The 18,713-nt window shown below is 35.1% G+C and overlaps 1 protein-coding gene across 9 annotated transcripts in view; it reads left to right on the plus strand.

The window, feature by feature from the left end:
* Nucleotides 1–18,713, plus strand: part of PHACTR4 (phosphatase and actin regulator 4) — a 76,020-nt gene that overhangs the window by 41,827 nt on the left and 15,480 nt on the right. For 4 of the 9 annotated variants that reach the window (XM_039854876.1, XM_039854871.1, XM_039854877.1 and 1 more), the window contains 5 exons: nt 9,492–9,668; nt 10,246–10,326; nt 14,483–14,656; nt 15,160–15,561; nt 17,443–17,505. In XM_039854876.1, the coding sequence (XP_039710810.1) occupies nt 9,492–9,668; nt 10,246–10,326; nt 14,483–14,656; nt 15,160–15,561; nt 17,443–17,505 (897 nt within the window). Of the gene's footprint in view, nt 1–8,509; nt 8,538–9,491; nt 9,669–10,245; nt 10,327–14,482; nt 14,657–15,159; nt 15,562–17,442; nt 17,506–18,713 lie in introns of all 9 variants that reach the window. The other 5 variants (XM_039854874.1, XM_039854878.1, XM_039854875.1 and 2 more) reach the window with 3 other exon arrangements.

Raw genomic sequence — 18,713 nt, forward strand, 5'->3', positions numbered from 1 at the left:
GTTAGTTTTGAGCTTTAAAATTGATGGTACTAGTTTTGGGCAAACCAAGTGATATAAAATATTGAATATATTGAATCGATCTCTTATTATTGTCAAAGCACTGTCTCGTCAGTGTTATAGTGGACCCCTGTATAGGTATAAGTCATATCCTTGCCTTTAAGAAGTTTACTTTCTAGTTTACAATTTAAAATATTAAAATAAAAAATTCTAAATATTTATAAATTTGAGATAAGACTTATTTATTTTTCTAAGTTAGTTGATTCCTTTGACTTATGGTGGATGTTCAGAGCTGTTAAGAAGAGTCTGCTTTCAAACAAATAATCTTTGCGTGAGACTCATATGCAATTTATGAGATGTATGTCACTATCTAGCTAAAGTTTTTACCATAAGATCTAACTGGTGAACTCATTCGAATGATACATAGGAACTTATGCTGTGGTGTCCAAGAAAATAAGCAGTTATCGTCCACAGTTCATATATTTAAAAAATTATCCTTAAGTGAAATATGTCCATAGGAGAAAGTCTGTAAATTTACTCAGATAAAACTTTGTGGTTCTTTATCAGCACAAGCGCTATTTCTATATTCACTAGAATTCTTTACTTTGTATCATATAAAAACAACCAGCATATGTCCTTAAATTAGGCACAGACTAAAGATTTTTAATAAGCTCTACCCAGCCATTTAGTTTGGAACTTCCCTCTCGTTGCCTTTTTATTTCCTATTTCTAGCTTTTCTTCTTTTCTTCTTTTTTGACCCTTTTATACCTTTCATTTATTAATTAGCCTCTTTTTTTTTACCCTTTTATACCTTTCATTTATTAATTAGCCACTTTTTTTTTTACATAGGAATATACTGTTTTAAAAGGTATTGTATTGTAATTCCTCTTACCTACATTCCTTTTCCATCATTATTCGAATTTGCTCTGAAATCTCATGCATATGATAATGGGAATAGTACTGGGAAAGGTGATTTAGGAATAAATCGTCATTCAGAGGCCAAATCAGTAAGGAGATTGCTGGATGAATAAAATTTAATGTAGCTTTATAACAGTATTAACACAGGAATAAATAATAGCTAATTAAAAATAAACTAATTCATAGGACCTTAAATAAAACATTTGGCATTTTTTGGTTATTAGGGTTATCAGAGACATTTCTCATACCTATTTAGGTCTAATAATAAATGCTGACTTCCGAGAAAGAAGGAGCAGGCATATTTTCTCCCATGTAATCCAGTAATGAGGAGGAAGCAATAGTATAGTAGTCTGTCATGGACTCCTTACAGGATTTCTGTTATCAAATGTAGAATACCAACCAAAAATTATTGTCCCCTCTTTCTGCTCCACTGAATTTTCTGAATAGCCTATTATCACAACAGTATATTTCTTTCTACTTGCAAGTAAACTTTGGGAAGTTTAAGGGTTTTTTCATGAGAATATATTACATTCTAGCACCTCACTGTAAAAACTTACTCTCAATTTGGAATTTTTATCAAAAAGTATACCCATCAAATTGCCAAGGGTAAAAGCAGCATCACTTCTTGAGGCAGTCATAGCCAGAAAACTATATTTTTCCAGAGTTGGAATCTCATACCTAATTGTACCTGCAAGTATATAGAGAGCTTCTCCCTGCCTTGTCTTCTTGAGTTCTTTGCCTAGTTCTTTCTATTTCCCAAAGATCTGAACCATGCAATATTTCCAAGGAAGTTATGGGCCTGTACGAGACAAAACCTGCTTTTGTTCATTAATGACAGCTTTGCTTTCTATAATTTTGTTGCAGTTTTCTAAAGTAATTCTTTAAATCTAACAATAATTTTTTGGAAGGCAAAAATGAATAAGCACAAGAGTATAAGTACCATAAATTAATGTTCTCCATTTACAAAGTTCTGATGTGTTAAAATGCTTGTTTCAAGCTACACGGGCATAAAAGGTATATACACAGACAGAACCACTAGATTTAAATATAATTAAACAATATATGTAAGTCAGGTCATTATGTTGTATACCTTCAACTTAAAAAAAAGATAATAAGTACCTCTCGATAAATGGAGTATGTATCTCTTTATACAAAACTATAGATTAAAAATTTTGGACAAATAATTATTTTAAAAGCTTTATGGTAAAATGGGAGAACTTTATATACTTTAAACAATTTTTAAAACCTAATAAGGTATAAGAAATAGAGGTAGAACTAAAACATACCTAAGAATTTTGTTGCTTATTACCAAGCCTAGTGAAGGCTATGTTGAAATCTAAGTTTTCTGTTGACTCCAGTTGCCTCTGCCTTACCTTGACTTCCAACATGGATGATTAGAAATTGGTGCAAATTGGATTCTAAAATGAACACTGTCTTTGACCTAGGGCCTCTTGTTGAACCCTGTCTTATCCCTCATCTCTAGGAGGTAATATAAGTGTAATATGTATCTACAGCAAATAGTTAATGAATACTTTATCTAAAGATGAAATAATCTAAGTACTTTTTAATAATACTATGCATTTATTTAAAATCATCCCAGAAATTCACCTGGAACAACTAAACGTGAACTAAAACACTTGAATTAAATGTTGGCCAGAAAAACCTGGGGATTGAAGAATGAAACTACTAGAACTCTGCTTAATACATGATATAAAAAACAAGCCTATGAAATGTGAGGTCCTACAGCTTGAATGAGGGAGTAAGTAGTTCAAACACCAGGACATAGTTTCAGGGTACTGATCAAACCGGAAACTGCTCAAACTGGAAACTCCAAAATCTAATTTGGTTAATTATCTTCCTCTCCCAACCTCCACCCCCTTCAAAAAACATGAAGACCTCCAACCCTCTGACATGCTTTCCTAGTGGCCTGCAGCTGCATGACTCAAAGAAAAAGGTGTTTTCTTTGGAACACACAATCAAAACTAAAGCCAGCATCCTAGACCATGTTCTCTGGCAAACAAAGGGAAACAAGGAGGGAAACTTTCTCATTTTGGCTCTCACGGAAAGCAGAATGGGGCCATGAGGCCATTTAAAATTTTATAACTAGTTTAAACAGAAACAATACAATGTCCAGACGTGACTCCAAGCCTGTATTTATTCTGTCAAATTGTAAATGGGAGGGAGATGGTCATAAAATTAGAGTTGTTGACAACAAATGGTTGCTATGCAAATTTGCTTATGAACAGTTTCGAGCTCACCTCTCTTTATTTACCAGTAAGAACAAATTTGAGATATGATTGTGTCATTAAAAATAAAAAAGGGATGATTTTTAGGTACCCAAATATACTTTTTGTTATATAATTTATTCATTTGTCAGTTTCTCTTTCTATTGCAGTTTTCTAAGTGATGCAATTGGGTTTTCTTCCTGTCAGACAAAAAATCATTGTGAGGAGCCTGAATTAGTATGCTGGTTTTAATAGATGCAAGAATGTTCCGCAGATTAGCGACTTCAATTAGATCTAGTCATCCACTGCTATCAAGGATTTTTGCATATTTTAAAACCCTTCATTCTATAGCTGGAAACTTTACACCTGGTGAATTTAGATCACCATGAAATTTGGTCTCTAGTTACTTTAGCACGAGATTGTACTCCTGGCAAACAAGGGTGGTCTATTTAAAAGAATGTAGGCCTAGGAAGTATTGTTTGGGTACTCCGAATCTGCTCACTTTAACATATGTCATTACTCCAAATACCAAAGTAATATATCTTTGAGTGCTTTTCATGTAAGAAATAATTTATTTTTTTAAATATTTTATTTTTATAAGAACCCAATGTGCCAAAAGAATGGTTTTCTTCTGTATGGTTTTGTATATGCTGGACTTCATTTATTAACTGTCATGGTTTGAAAGCTCTGACTTCCCACTGTAAAAAGTAAATTTTTTTTTCCAATTATAAAAGCCATACATATTCATTTTTTAAAAAATACACAAAAAATATAGGAATCTAGAAGAAGAAACACAAGTCTCCCATAATCCTGCCATCAAAATATATTTACATTTTAGTTTAGTTCTCTTGGGTTATTTTTACATTTTAGCATAGTTTAGATAATATGATATATATAACTTACATATAAATTTATTTCTACTTTTAATCTAGGATTACTCTAGAAACTTAATGATTATATACTGTTTTATATAAAACTTAGTTAATTTATTCATATACCTATTGTACATTTAAGACATTGCCAATACCCTAAATAACACTATCAGAAACAACATCTTTGGGCAGCTTCTGTCTTCTAAAGCTAAGTTTTATAGACTTTTATGTAAATGCTATGAGAACTTAAGCTTTTATTAGAGAAAATAGTATTATATAATTTATACAGAGTTGGAATTAAAACTTGAAAAAATGTATTCATGGCCTTAGCTACTATTCTAGTTATAAATAGCACCTAGTTAGGTAACAAAAGAATTTGTGCCCAAATAGAATTTGATGGTGGTAAACCAATACTTATCTCATAGATTGTTCGAAGTTGGATTCAGGCAGACTGCTGAGTAGGTCCTTCTTATGAATTCTGCCATTAGTCTACTTTGAGTCTACTACCTTCCATTCTTGAAAGTACTCTTGGACTTAGGTAGGGAAGGTTTCGACAGGCTGCCTCTCTACTATCAATTACTCATTTGAAGATCCCACCCCTCCTATGTAGGACATTTGATGGAATCAAGGTTTTGTGATTTCCCTCTGGTGTCAACATAATGGATTTTGGGGAGAAAGAGAAGATGTGATCTACCTCTTTCCGTTTCATTAGGAATGATTAATCTGCTTCTTCTTCTTTTTCTGATATCTTTCATGCATGAGAACACCCCCTTGCTTTATTTCATTCAGCAGGCACCTACCTAAGCAAAGAATGTGTGGGAAGAATTTTATCAACACTTTATTTTAATCAGTTATAGGTGTTGCTCTTGAATAATAGCTAAAAGTTGAGTTTCCATATTACTCCCAGACTAGTCTCCACTAAAAGTACCTAAGAGTATGACTTCAGAACTCTGTCCTATGTATGTTATCGATAGCATAAAGAATCTGTCTCAGCTGGAAGCAAGATCTGAAGAAATATGGTGCACAGCAGTCAGTGAAGAAAGACTCCAAATAAAGACTCCAAATAATGATTTGTGAATAAAAATATCAGTAATATATGAAAATAATGTACAACAATGATCTAAATCATAAAAGTTGATTGCTACATCCAGTTTAAGTACAAAATAATGACTTCTAAGAGAAGCAAAGGAATTTGAAGTAACTATAACTAGGTGGCAAATAAGTTTATAAAGAGGCTTTAATAAGAAACAACTTTAGAATTTGTACCCTTTATAATTTTGATAACAATATTTGGAATGAATACCAAACTGTTAAAGTAAATAAAGTAAATAAAATAGAGATTAATACCAATCATCCAAGTTATTGTAAGAATTAAATCCTATAATTTGCCATTTTTGTAAATTATATTCTAAAAACCTTTGCTAGTGAATGAAACCGGATGTTGGAAAGACTTGTAGCATTTCAGCTTAATCTTTATTCTGAAGGCAGTATGATCAAAAGGATCACTGGCTTTGAAGTCAAAGCGACTTGGATTTGAATCCCATCTATATTACTTATGCTATAGGCGAGTAGAAACCATCCAAAGGAAAAAAAAAAAAGCAGTCCAACAAGGGGGAAAAGGCCAATGAAATGATATTTATAAATATCTAAAATTAAATTTAAAAACTCAACTCCCATCTGAAAATACTATATCCAGTGCAAATATCCTTCAAAAAATGATGAAATAAAATTCTCCTAGTTAGAAGCAGAGAATTGCAGAAAGAAATGCAGAGTACCTAAAAAAGCAAATATGTAGGAAATATAAAATAACAATTTTTATTAAAGCAAAACAATAATAATTTTTAATAGCTTTTTATGTGTCTGTAGAAGTAACACAAAGAGTAAATAGAGTTGAAATGTAAAATTCTTGCATTGTTCAGTAAATAGTAAAAGTAATTACGTAGATTGTAATAAGTGGAGGATGCACAAAACAATGAGACAAATAGAAAATAAAAAGCAAAATGGTACACCTAAGCCTAGCTGTGTCAGTAAAAACATTAAATGTAAATGGACTATACACTCTTAAAAGACAACAATTGTCGAACTCGATAGAAAAACAAAATCAAGACAAAAGTGTTATTTGAGTAATATATGGAATTTCATAATAAGAGGGTCGATTCAACAAGAAGATATAACTCTAAATTCATATATACCTCATAACATAGCTTTAAAGTACATAAAGCAAAAAGTAATAGAACTAAAAAGGAAAAGAGACAAATCCACTTTCATAGGTAGAGATGTTAACAACATACCTTTCTTGGTAACTGACCATAGAAGCTAACAAATCAGAAAGGACGTTAATGATTTATACACATGATTACCCAACTTGACCTATATATTGGCATATATAGAACACTACACTCCGCAATTGCACAGTACACTTTCTTTCCAAGTGTACATGGAACATAACATAAATCTGGAAAAAATAACTGCAAACTTTTATATTGTTTATTTTTAATTTAAACTATATCTGAGACTAAGAAACAGAAAGACCCTTACAATTCTTCATAGGACTACTATGTTTGAGTAGGAAATGCTGGAATGATGCCATAATTTTCTAGTTTATTTTTTTTCCAACAAACTATTAGGCGTATAGAGAATGTCTGCCTCTGTCCCTCTTAAATGTATCAGGTTTCCAGATAATAATCTGGGATTGGGTGTAACAAACCTGACTTATCATAAAAATCACCAGTGAAGATTTTTAAAAACAGATTTCTGGGTCCCACCCTCTAGAAATTCTGTATTTTCAAAAGGCAGCTGGGCTGATTCCAAGTATTTGGGAATCACTGAAATGATGTTCTGTTTGTCATATGGAGAGGGAAGGGGGAAGAATATAAGAATATGAATTAATGAATTTGGGATAATAGCTGAGTCAGGACTGGGTATGGCTGAACCCCATTGAATGAGGCAAGAGGCATCTATCCACTGCTAAAAGTTTTATAAACATGAAAATTAAGCACATTTGCATAAAGCATCAAAGAAAAGAACTTACTCTTTTTACTGACTGTATTCAGCGACTTTATATAAAGAAAGAAGAGGGCTATTAGTAGATGTAACAGTGCACATATTCATTTTTTATCATAAGCTCTTGGTATTTTCCAAACACTGTACTTTTTAATATAAACAGACTTGTTTTGAGTTAATATGCTAGCACGCATAAATATATTTGAAAAGATGTCATTCATGCTTTTGTTATTTTGAATGGATAAGAGGAAGGGGACACAAATATATTGTTCAATATAATGAGGAATTAAAAGAGATGAACTAAGGTCTACTTGAAAAAGTAGGTACTTGAGAAGATAGTGGAAACTGGCTAGAATGGCAATTATTCATTTAAAGATTTTACAGACAGGAGCTTTTCTTTCTGTAAACATGTTACAATCTAAAATTCATAAAACTTGATAGCTTTTTTTCTTTGTAAAAGTATCACATAGCACTAATAACCTCTTTTTTCATGTTGTTAGTCTGTTTTGTTTTGTTTTGTTTTGTTTTGAACCTACCCTAATACTTTTAACCAAACAAGCATTTTCCCGTGTGCCTTTTTGGAACTGAATGAACTTCACTCAGTGGATGGGTTAGCAGGACATTTAAAGTTTCAGATCCTCCTTGCCTGTGCAAGTAAGGCTACTCTTTGGGAATGAGCAGCTTGTTAACTTAGCTCCATTTCTGAAAGAGTTATCAGTAACATATGTTATACATTATGCTATGAATGCTCTGAAATGTCTTGAGGTCTTACTGACGTTCCATAATTGGGAGAATACTGTCTTAGTTAAAGCACTAACTCTTAAAAGCAATACCATGTGTTCATTCTTGGGGGTCCATCCCACGGTACCATTGAGGGGAAATTGTTATGACAGGTTTTCTAATGTCTCTGGCAATTAAACTTTTAAAAATACATTCAGTGCTATAATCAGATTCTATTGCATTTCATGTAAGGAGGTAAAGTACTTGAGACCCAGGACACTCTGGAGTAAATTATGCAACTAGGAAGAAAGGAGTCACTCACTGTTCTCTGTCATCTCGATTGTTGCACTTCAGTAGCCAGGACCTTGAGTCATCTGGATACAGCAGAATAATGCATCAGCAGTCATTGCCGCAGTCACGGATAATTACAACTGTGTAAATCTGACCTTCATCAATGGATTTCCGTAAACTCAGGTCTATCAATTGAAAAAAGATTGTGGTTTCTAAAATAAATTAATGCTTTTTGATTGTGTATTTTCTCTTATTAAAAAAATCTACAATATTAAAAAAAAAGATTTAGTGCATTGATTCCCCTTTAAGCACCCCCGAAAAAATGATATTTGCTCCACATGTGAAATTGTTTACAATAAACACGTTAACTTATTACATGCAATAATATGGTATGTGGTCCTTCATGTATTTCTATAAAGTAAAGGTTCCACTTTAATTCCAGGACTGTTATTCCACATGACTCTTTTTTTTCTTCTCCTCTAGACTTCTCCAGAGAACCCTGGGACAGTAGGTGGAGTGCAAAGCTGTATTGTGTTGCCTTCCTTCTTTTTTTGTTGCCTTCCTGCTGTTTTTTAAATTATTATTCTTGGCCCAGTCTTGGCTGCTCCTTTCTCTGCCACTAAAGCTACCTAACTAAACTCTGCATGTATGGTATTATGAGGGACTTATTTATACTGTTTCATTTCAATCCTGCACATTTATCATGTCAGTTATGTTTCTTGTGAAATCCTTAAAATCGGGATTGTCCCTAAAGCAATCTTGTGATAGGCAAACTAAAATCTCACCTCTGCTTTCCAAAAAAAATTCCCTTCCATTTTAAAGCACTCTTTCTGTGCCCCTGCTCCCTATCACAAGACCCTTCCAGTGCTCCAAAACTGCCTAGGGGCTTGTAAAGGGAGAAAATAATCTGAAAAACAGATATAAGTAAGGCGTTAACACTTTATGTGTTATCCCTTCTCAGAACTATTTATATCCTGAAAGAGGAAGACAGGGAGGGGGCAATTTAACAAAAAATAATGACTCACTAATAATGGAATTCCCTGCTTCAGTGACATGGAGGTAGTAGTGTTAGCTGGGACAGGCCTTCCTCCATGCCAAAAGGATGAGTGGCAACAACAATAGGCTGCATCTGGGCAAGATCTCATGCACATTGGGAAGACATCCACATTTGTGTGTGTATAGGCCTTTAAGAGATTTTGAACTGGTTGTGATCATCTCATTGAATTTTTGTCCTAAAATGTTGTCAGCTTGGTTTGGTTCCTTTTACTCCTTAGTAATTTATCTGTTATGAATTTTAGTGTTTGGTGTCCATGTGATGTCAAGGAGTCTGACTGTCTGCATGATTGTTTATCATTGCTCTAATCCTTTCCAACTATCACAGGAAGAGAGGGGAAGGGACATTTTCAAGTTTATGCTGAAATAATAAATTGGCTATTTTCTCTCTCTTCCTCTCACTATGCAACAGAAGAGGCAGACCAGCCCACTGCAAACCCAGGCATGATCATGGACAGTGTGGAAGCAGGAGGAGACACGACACCTCCCACCAAGAGGAAGAGCAAGTTCTCAGGCTTTGGGAAGATCTTCAAGCCCTGGAAATGGCGGAAAAAAAAAAGTAGTGATAAATTCAAAGAGACATCAGAAGGTGAGATATTAAAATTTAAATGTATGTTCTGAGTTGAAGAGTTCTGTATTTTACAAGTACTTAACTTTTTCATTCTTTGCCCAAACTTCTCCCTCTTTGAGGAGGGAATTTAATCTTTTAGAATTAAAAAACCAAGTGGTCATTCACTGAGCCTTCTATACTAAGCCTCATTCCCCAGTTGGCATTTTGATGAGATTCAAGTTTATCTATCCAGTGGTAATGGAGTTCCTGAACTGTAGCAAATCTAAGATGCTTCTTTTTTCCTATTCTAGCCACTTCCTCCCAGAAAGAGTTCATCTGTAGATACCTTATTATTGAAATTTCAGTAAAAAAAAAAGATGTAAGGATTAAAAAAAATTATTTAAGGATAGTTCCTTTTAGAAATGCCACTTTCCTGGTAGCATACATAGTGTGTGAAAAAAATTAAGTTTTTAAATTTAAAGTTAGTTTTCCTGTTCTTTTCTTTCCAGAGACTAGAAAATTGAACCACTTTATTCTTTTACCTGTGGAGTTAGAATGCTTAAAGTTGACCTTTAACTGCCACATTTCTGAGTGCTGTTTTCCAATTTAATGTTAGTTTTAGAGCGAAAAATATCTATGCGGAAACCAAGAGAAGAGCTGGTTAAAAGAGGGGTTCTGTTGGAAGACTCTGAGCTGGGTAAGTTTGCATATAAATAGCATATGCCTGTCTCTGTACATTTGGTCTTTGGTTCTGGCTAGGCATTTGAATTTCCTTCCTCCCTCCTTCCCTCCCTCCCTTCCTTCCTTCTTTCCTTCCATTATTGCTGTTTTTGAGAGGGAGCGGGGCTTTAAAAAATTGTTTATGCATCTAGAATATATTTTTTAAAACATCTATTAAAAAAGAAAAGAACGACTCAATAGAAAAGTCTACAAAAGCCTTGAACGGACAATTCACTAAAGAGTATGTACAGATGCCCAATAAACAAATAAAAAGGCAGGGTTTTGTTTTGTTTTTTTACTTTGTTAGTAATTAAGGAATACAAAATAAAACTAAAAATAATCCTACATATAAACTAAAAAACCTAAAATTAATCAAATAGCCAAGAACAGGAGGTGAGGGTATAAGTAAGTGGAACTAACATACAACTGTTGGTGGAAGTATTAAAGTGGAATGATTACATTGAAAAACAATTTAACATAATCTATGAAAGCTGGAGATATGTAAACCCATGTGCAAGTATGTCCAGAACTTGGCATGTATCCAACAATAATGTATGCACGTGTATATCTAAATGTACAAATATGCCTGTAGCAGCAGTATTTACTAACAGTAGAGCAAAATTGGGAAGAACCTCAGTGTCCATTAATAGTTAAACATATAAATAACTTGTGATACATTTATAAAATGACATATCTATACAGCAGTGAAAACAAACTAAATCTGCATGCTGTAATATGAATCTCATAAGTAATATTAAGCAGTTAAGTCAGTCATGAAAGAATATAAATTATATCATTTCTATAAATGTAAAGAAAAGCAAGCAGTATTAAACTACAGTGTTTGGAGATGACTGCTTAAGTGATTAAACTGTAATTTAAAAAAAAAAGAATCATCACAAGTTGAGAGTGATTGCTTTGTGGGAGAAGGAAAGGTATGTTATAGGGAGAGAAGGAGGCTTTAGGGGTTTGGAAACACTTCTTACTGTCCATGATTATCACATGGGTGTTCTTGTAATATTTCATTGAAATTTACATTTATCTTTTACATTTTTCTGTACTGGGTTATACTTCACAATGAAAAAACGAAGATCTTTCTATAGAATTCAATGTTATACCATCTAATTTTAATTTATTTAAAGAAGTCAGATATTTTTGTGGAAATGAAAATATCTGATAGAGGAAAAATAGTAAAACATAAGTGAAAATAACTGATTTATTTATTTATTTATTTTACTGAATGTTAACTTAGCTGTATTTTATTTCTTCTAATAATTTCCTCCTATTTCCTTTATTAAAGTCTGTTTTCTTGCTTGGAGGGAAAAAAACTGTTCACCTTTCCTTGCAAGTATCAAAGTTATCTGGCCGTGATCTTTAACTCTGAAATTGAGTGGTTGGCGAAGGGTCCTTGGGGCAGACATTCTCTGTCCCCGTACGTCCTCAGCTTCGTGCTAGCTGCAGAACTGTATCGTTTCCTTTTTTTTTTTTTTACCAACTTTGTCTTATGCCCATATTGCTGCCCTTCTGTCTGTCTGTCATAAAGATCATGTTTTGGTGTTTCAACTCTCATTGCTGGTTTAATAATGCCAGGACTTTCTCCGAAGTGTGACGTTTATGAAGCAGTTTATCAGAAGAGTTCAGACTGTAGTACATTGGTTGAATTTCATTTCTCTTCATTAGAGTTACTTTGCATGAGACAAAACCTAAAAACCAAGTTTTAAAAATATATCCTATCCTTTGGGTGATGGGAGAAATGAGCTCAACTGACACAGTATTAAACTTTTACAGTTTTGAACTATGTGAACGTCTTGCTTATTCCCAAAATTTAATTAAATTATGTATATTGAAGATTTGGTACCTCAACTATATAAAAACTAAGCAAAAGAAACAAACTCAAAGGAAAAAAATACTAAAATATTAGCCCTGGTTACCTCTGGTTGTTGAGATGGAAATATGGGGGATGGGAAGAGTTTCTATATTTTTCTGAATTTTCTGCATGGTTAGTATGAACATGTATAACTTCTGTTGTATCACGAGTCTTTTTACAGTAAGACACAAAATATTCTAGGTATTCAGGTAGTTAACTACAATTATAACACCTCTGTCGCAGCACCTTTGGTCCTTGCTTTTTTGAGAATACCATTCCTCGCTCCATGCCCCCTCCTGCCTCCCACTTATCTTACTCACTAACCACAACCTTTTGTATTACTTCTTTTTTGTTTTTTCACCTTCATTCATTGTTTTTCAGTCTCTTTTGCCCCATGCTTCCTATTAGCTCTTGATCCAAGTTGTTTTTAGCCTAGAAGCTCAAAGGGCCAATTGATAAATGAGTTATAACCATTTGACAAATGCCACTCTGCCAATCAGAGAACTAATTTAAGCTTTAGTCTATTAGAGGAAACTCAGAAAAAGGCCTTAAGGCATGGCTTATATATTTCCACATTAGGCCAAAAACAGTGTTTGAACCTTGAAGTACTTTTCATATTTGAAGATGGCTTTTGGCTTGGTTATGATTCTAATTTGATTGTATTAAAAATACTTAATGGATTTTCTGAGTTGGTGGGGGTAGGAGGCATTCATGAGCATCAAAGCCAGATACCGCTTCTACTCCACTCTATTAGCATTGCAGAAACTAAACCCTTTGTATTAAATATAAGAAAATTTACTTTAAAGTAGACAACCCTTATTAAGTAACTTGAGAGAGAACTGATCACCTTTGCATATATTTTACTGGTATATGCTGAGTATAAACCGATTAATAATGTGTCTTAACCTTTCACTATATGGTTTTCAAAATTAGCAATCTTTGTTGGCTTTGTAATGATTCATTGCTTTATATTCTAGAAAGTCCTGTTTTTGTTATTCAGTGCTCATTTGCCTTAATCTCTTCACTACTTTTAGTCCAAGCTCCACCTCTTATTGAGACTTCATGAAGAATGATACTGTCTAATCTCCCAGTAGGAAGTGGTAGGCTGGGGTGAGGGAGACTGGTTGTGAGAGCTTGAATGACTAACTTAAGAGACATTAAAATGATACTACTCAAAGTGTCTCACTATGGAAAGCAAAGAAGGATACCATCTAGAGAGCATCTAGTTCCAATCCCCACGACACTAGAAAGTGAGACAGTTTTTTGTCTCTAACCTCAGTTTTTTCATTTCTTTTCTCAAAAAGAGTCTAGAAAACCTCACAGTAACTGGGAATGTTTGTCTACTTATTCCATGAAGGAATCTTAACTTAGTTTTCATAGGATGAGTGGTGATTCCAAAGCCTCCAACCTAGTGATCATTCCTGCAGTTTAGTTTGTCACTGTATATCAGTCAAATTTGTCACTGTATATCATGTTGACCTCTGATCTATCTGTCAGTCCTGCCCCTTGATCACCACTCCTAACCCGCAGGCATCTTCTGCTGCTTCTCACCTATATTCTAACAGTAACTCAGTATTAAAAGCACTACATAATCCATCCTCCTCACAGCTCTCAGAATTAACCTTCTAAAAGACAGATCAGGTCATATCTCTCTCCTACTTTCCTTCATTGGCTTCCTGTTTCCTACAGAATTCTGTCCAGGCTCTTTTACATGGTGTTCGGAATCCTTCATAGCTTGGCTCTTGCTTGCCTCTCCTGTCCTATCCGTAACTATTTCTCATGTGCATCTATTCTCCTGCCAGACCAAAGTAGTTGCTAGTTCTCAAACATGTCAAATAATTTCATACCTTCATATATACTATTTCTTCCTCCTAAATAGACTCTCCTCATCTTGTCATCGTGTGATAGGCTCTTACTCCCTCTTTAAAACCCAATTTAGCTACCACTTTCTATGAAGCTTTCCTAACTCCACTCCTACCCCAAGAGAATTTCTTCTTCCTTCCCACATCACTTCATCCACTATAGATCTTAACGTTTAGCATTGTAATTACTTATACAATAAGCCTGTCTTATTCATGTAGCAAAGCATCTAGCACATAATAGGCAATCGGATGTTTATTATAAAAAGGAATTACTTAATTTCCATTACTACTATATAGATCCAAATGATAATAACAATCTAGATCTAAATAATAAGCCAAAACCAGAAGAAGGGGAAATGGGATAAAGATGACCATGCCATTTCCATCAGTTTGCTCTTTCCCTTCAGACCTTGCAGCTGGTGAGGATTCAGGGAAGTCGAGCAATACCGTGTTGAAGAATGGCCATACGGCCCCCATAGGGAGTGCCAGGTCTTCTATTCCACTCCAAGCAGAGGAAGAGCCAGGAAGAACAGCAAGCTTTAGGAAGCCTGTTCTAGAGGAGGACCCAAGGAAGCGACTAGGTAAGAAATTCTGGATTTTTAAGAGCCATGGGTTAATCATTATTGTTTATTTCATGGGTTTGCAAGAGCTAGGGGATAAATAAAATCCAGAGAGAGTTTTGCTCTTTAGCAATCCTCAGCTAGTTGTAACTATAACTAGAATTTCCCCCATCTCATTCTTTCATTCACATAATAGTTAAATTTGTGATTCTCAAGGACGGGAGGAGACATTAAATGTCAGAAACCCTTAGAACTTTTTCAATCTACACATTCCTTCTCCTTCACTCAAGGGATTCTGATGTGCCTCCTCTTGGCTCTTGTGTGAAGGATCGCTATGCTGACAACTCTCTCTTACTGATTGAGAAGGTTTCATGTACTTTAAGTATGTCAAGGTTGGGGAACTTTTGCTTGTAAACTAATATGTAAATTAAATAATGGATGAAGTTGACCAGAAGTCGGTAGATATGTTAGCTTTTTCAGTCTGTCTTGTTATTCCTTTTTAAATCATATCTGTTATTACACAGGCTCAACTGGAAGCCAGCCTAATTTTGAAACAGAGTCTGTTCCTGAGAACGCACCCAAACAGCCTTTATTTCCCCCTAAAAGACCCTTGTCCTCTTCTCATGAAGCAAATGAAGGGCAAGCAAAGGATCCCACTTCCTCTGGCAGCACAGCAAGGCCCATCTCCTCCACTGCCACCACCACCACCTCCACCGCACCTGCCGCCACCATTGTTGCTGCCACAAACCTACCAAAAACTGTTGTTAATTCCTCGGTCCCTCCCTCCCCAGCACCCAGGACTCTGCCTGCTGCTCCTGTCAGCACGAACACTACTGCTACCCCAAGTCTCCCTCCCGCGGTCCCTGCCAAGCATCCCCCCGTCCCTCCCCCTAAACCAGCTCACAGAAATAGCAACCCTGTCCTTGGTGAGTGAGCCTTTAAGTTTTGTTGTTTTGGGTTGGGTTTTGTTTTGGATAGTTGTTTTATTGGATAACTGATAAAATATTGATCTATGAGAGAGTTCTCCATATCTTGTCCCTTCGAATGTGCTAAATATAGAGAAAAGTCTTGATAGGGAGGCAGATGGCTATGGAAACAGGCTGAGATCAGATAACACTACAGTTAGGTTTAAGTGCGGGGGGGATTAATACCTGTTCTCCTAAAACAGCATTTCTGAAATAGAATTTATAGTTTGGGGGACTGAACATGTGAAGATCACAACAGATTTGACCGGCATGGAGAAAAAGTTTCTTTTTAATCTACTTTAAAACCGCCAGTGCATTCCTTCAGCATAAGCCCAGTAGATGAAAAAATGATTATATAGATGCCAGTGTAATTTCTGATTCAGTGTCTGGCATAATATCTTCATGGGGAACTGCAAAAGATATTACTTAAATTGTCCTGATAAGATCATGTTTTATCTTGGGAGAGTTAAGAATGCTGCTCGTAAAAGAAGTGGTGGAAGAGAGAAAGCAGGGGAAATAATTGGTTTTGGTAAATTTTTTATATTTACCTGAATTCCTACGTAGGTCTGTTTTCTTTACACAAATGCATACCTTCTCAAAGGAATTTCTAAGAAAGGGAGGAGAAGAAGGAAGGCAGTTTTTCAGGAAAAATGATACTAGGCTTAGTACTGCTTGAAGTTCTTGTTAATGATTGGAGGAATAAAACATGCTTGTTGAATAGCTAATACCGCCAAGCTGCGAGAAGTCACCAGACCCTTGAAAAACAGGCTTAGAATTCATTGTGACTATGACAGGTTGGAGGGATAAAAACAGGATAAAGGTTGTTATTATTATCACCCCACCTTGGAGGGGTAGTGCCATGCTGATTTATCTTTGAGGAACTTGAGCTTTCATATACTTATTTTCAAAACCTCCTCGTGAAGCAGAAAACTGATTTTATCTGTTATATAGTTAGGGCTAGTAGAACATGAAGAAATCGTGACTCCCTTAAGGTTGCAGTTAGTGAAAGATGGAAACATATATAGGCTTTTCAGCTCTTTTTAACTCTGTTCTGTACACCTGTGTTCTCAAACTGTTGTCTGGACAGGTGTTCTGATCACAGTCACCTGGAGGGCTTGTTAAAACAGATTGCTGGGCCCTGCCCTTTAGTTTCTGATTCAGTAAGTCTGCCATAGGGCCCAAGAATTTGCATTTCTGATAAGTTCCCAAATGATGCTGATGCATATACGGGGACCACACATTGAGAACCACTGCTCTAAACCAGTAGTATACCCTACTCTTTTCAGGGTAGACAACATTTTAAAAAATGATATTATGTGTATTATATCCTGGGCTAAACCACAGAGGCCATTCTTGGTCTAAGGTGAATAGCCCAAAGCAATAGGCCCTGTGACTGAGGGATCACCATCAATCCATGAGTAGTTATCAACAACAGGAGAAAAATAGGACCGTTCACAGAGTTTGTATTAAAGTTAATAGATTTGATTTAAAAGACTGTCCTTTATTCTATAGCTATGGCATTATTCTTTGGTGTTAAAAGGCCATGTCCTTCATGAAAGGATTATGTTTATAAATGGTTTACTTAATATCAAGTCTTGAAAATATGAAAAATTGACAACATGAGGTTGGTTGAGAATTTCTTTTTGATTGTATTGGTCCCAGAAATCCAAACTACTTGGAAACTACTGCTGTAGACCTTGCCGCATCTCTTAACAGGCATAATAGTCTTATGACTAAGGACTAACTAGAAGTATTAGAACTAAGGAAGGAGCACCATAATAGCCGAACGGAAGAAGGGAATTTGTAACCTTTCCAATGAACATTCTGGCATCTTTCCCACAGAACTAGAGCCAAATGCCATTGTCAGGGTGTATGTACCAGAATCCACTTCCTTAACATTTTCAGGTATATGTTTTCCTTAAATTACTAAAGATAATATACCGTATCAATTCAGATGTTAAAATACTCAAATTTGGTCTTGTCAGAGGTTTTGTTGTAAACGGAATAGCTAAGTGCTATTTTTAGAGAGGCAGCAAAAGTCCATTCTGCCCAAAAATATCTTTCATTGATCCTAAAACTCACATTTTTTGAAATTTTTAAGTATTTATGCAGTATTTTTCTAGAAAGTCTTTTTAGAAGTTTGCTTATAATGAGTGACATTTAAACATCAAATTACCTAGCCTTTTACTTTGAATGCTGCTCATAGAATGCGATTTAAGGCAAGTAAATTTATATTTCAGGGAACCTTGAGACATGTGGAACCATAAGAAAACAATTGGTGGGACCAAAATAAGGAGTTTGGGTAAAGGGTTAGAGGTTGGTGATCAAGAGAGCTACTATTCAGTTATTTTGCAAAATCGACCCCTGCATAATGTGATAATTCGCTTCTTAAAGGCCATTTGGAGCCTCCAAAGGGACTTTGTTGAATCTACATCTGAGTCACTATGGAATTTGGGGGATCACATAGGGGTATATACTGTCATGATATAGGGTGCGGGCCTCAGTCTTATATCCACAATGTGCCAGGCACTGTGTGTAACCTGTGGATATGCTGATGGAGATGAGGTTGCCCTGTTATCAAGGAGCCCCCACTATAGTGGGGAGTGGAGATCGGTTGAGCATAAAGGACAGCAAGAGGGGTGGATACTAATAAAAATCAAATACAATGGGATCCAGAGATTAGAGCCTACTAATGAGACCTGGGAACTAGCTGAGTTCTTGCCCGTTTATAGTATGATCTTAGGCAAGTCACCTGACTTTTGTGGCCTGAGTTTTTCCTTCTGTGAAAGGGTAAAGATAATCTCATATAAGGAGACTTTCAAGTCAAGGGTAGAAAGCAAATGATATTTTTCAAAGGACTTTGCATTTGCTATAAAAATCCAAGATGTCATTATTGATAGTTTCATAATACAGAACTAAGATATCTAGATATCACTATCAGAATCTAGTAACAATACCAGATAGTGTTTTTTATTGCTATCTGCATGTTTAAATTTTTTAATAGAGTACTGTTGACAAAAAAACTTACCTGAATTTTTTTCTCTATATCCATATAAACTTTATCTTCACAAGAACAAGTCATAAAACTTTGTCATCTCTCATCATTTCAAAGA

The sequence above is a fragment of the Pteropus medius genome, unplaced genomic scaffold (assembly GCF_902729225.1).
Source record: "Pteropus medius unplaced genomic scaffold, Ma_sr-lr_union100, whole genome shotgun sequence".
NCBI classification, from domain to species: domain Eukaryota; kingdom Metazoa; phylum Chordata; class Mammalia; order Chiroptera; family Pteropodidae; genus Pteropus; species Pteropus medius.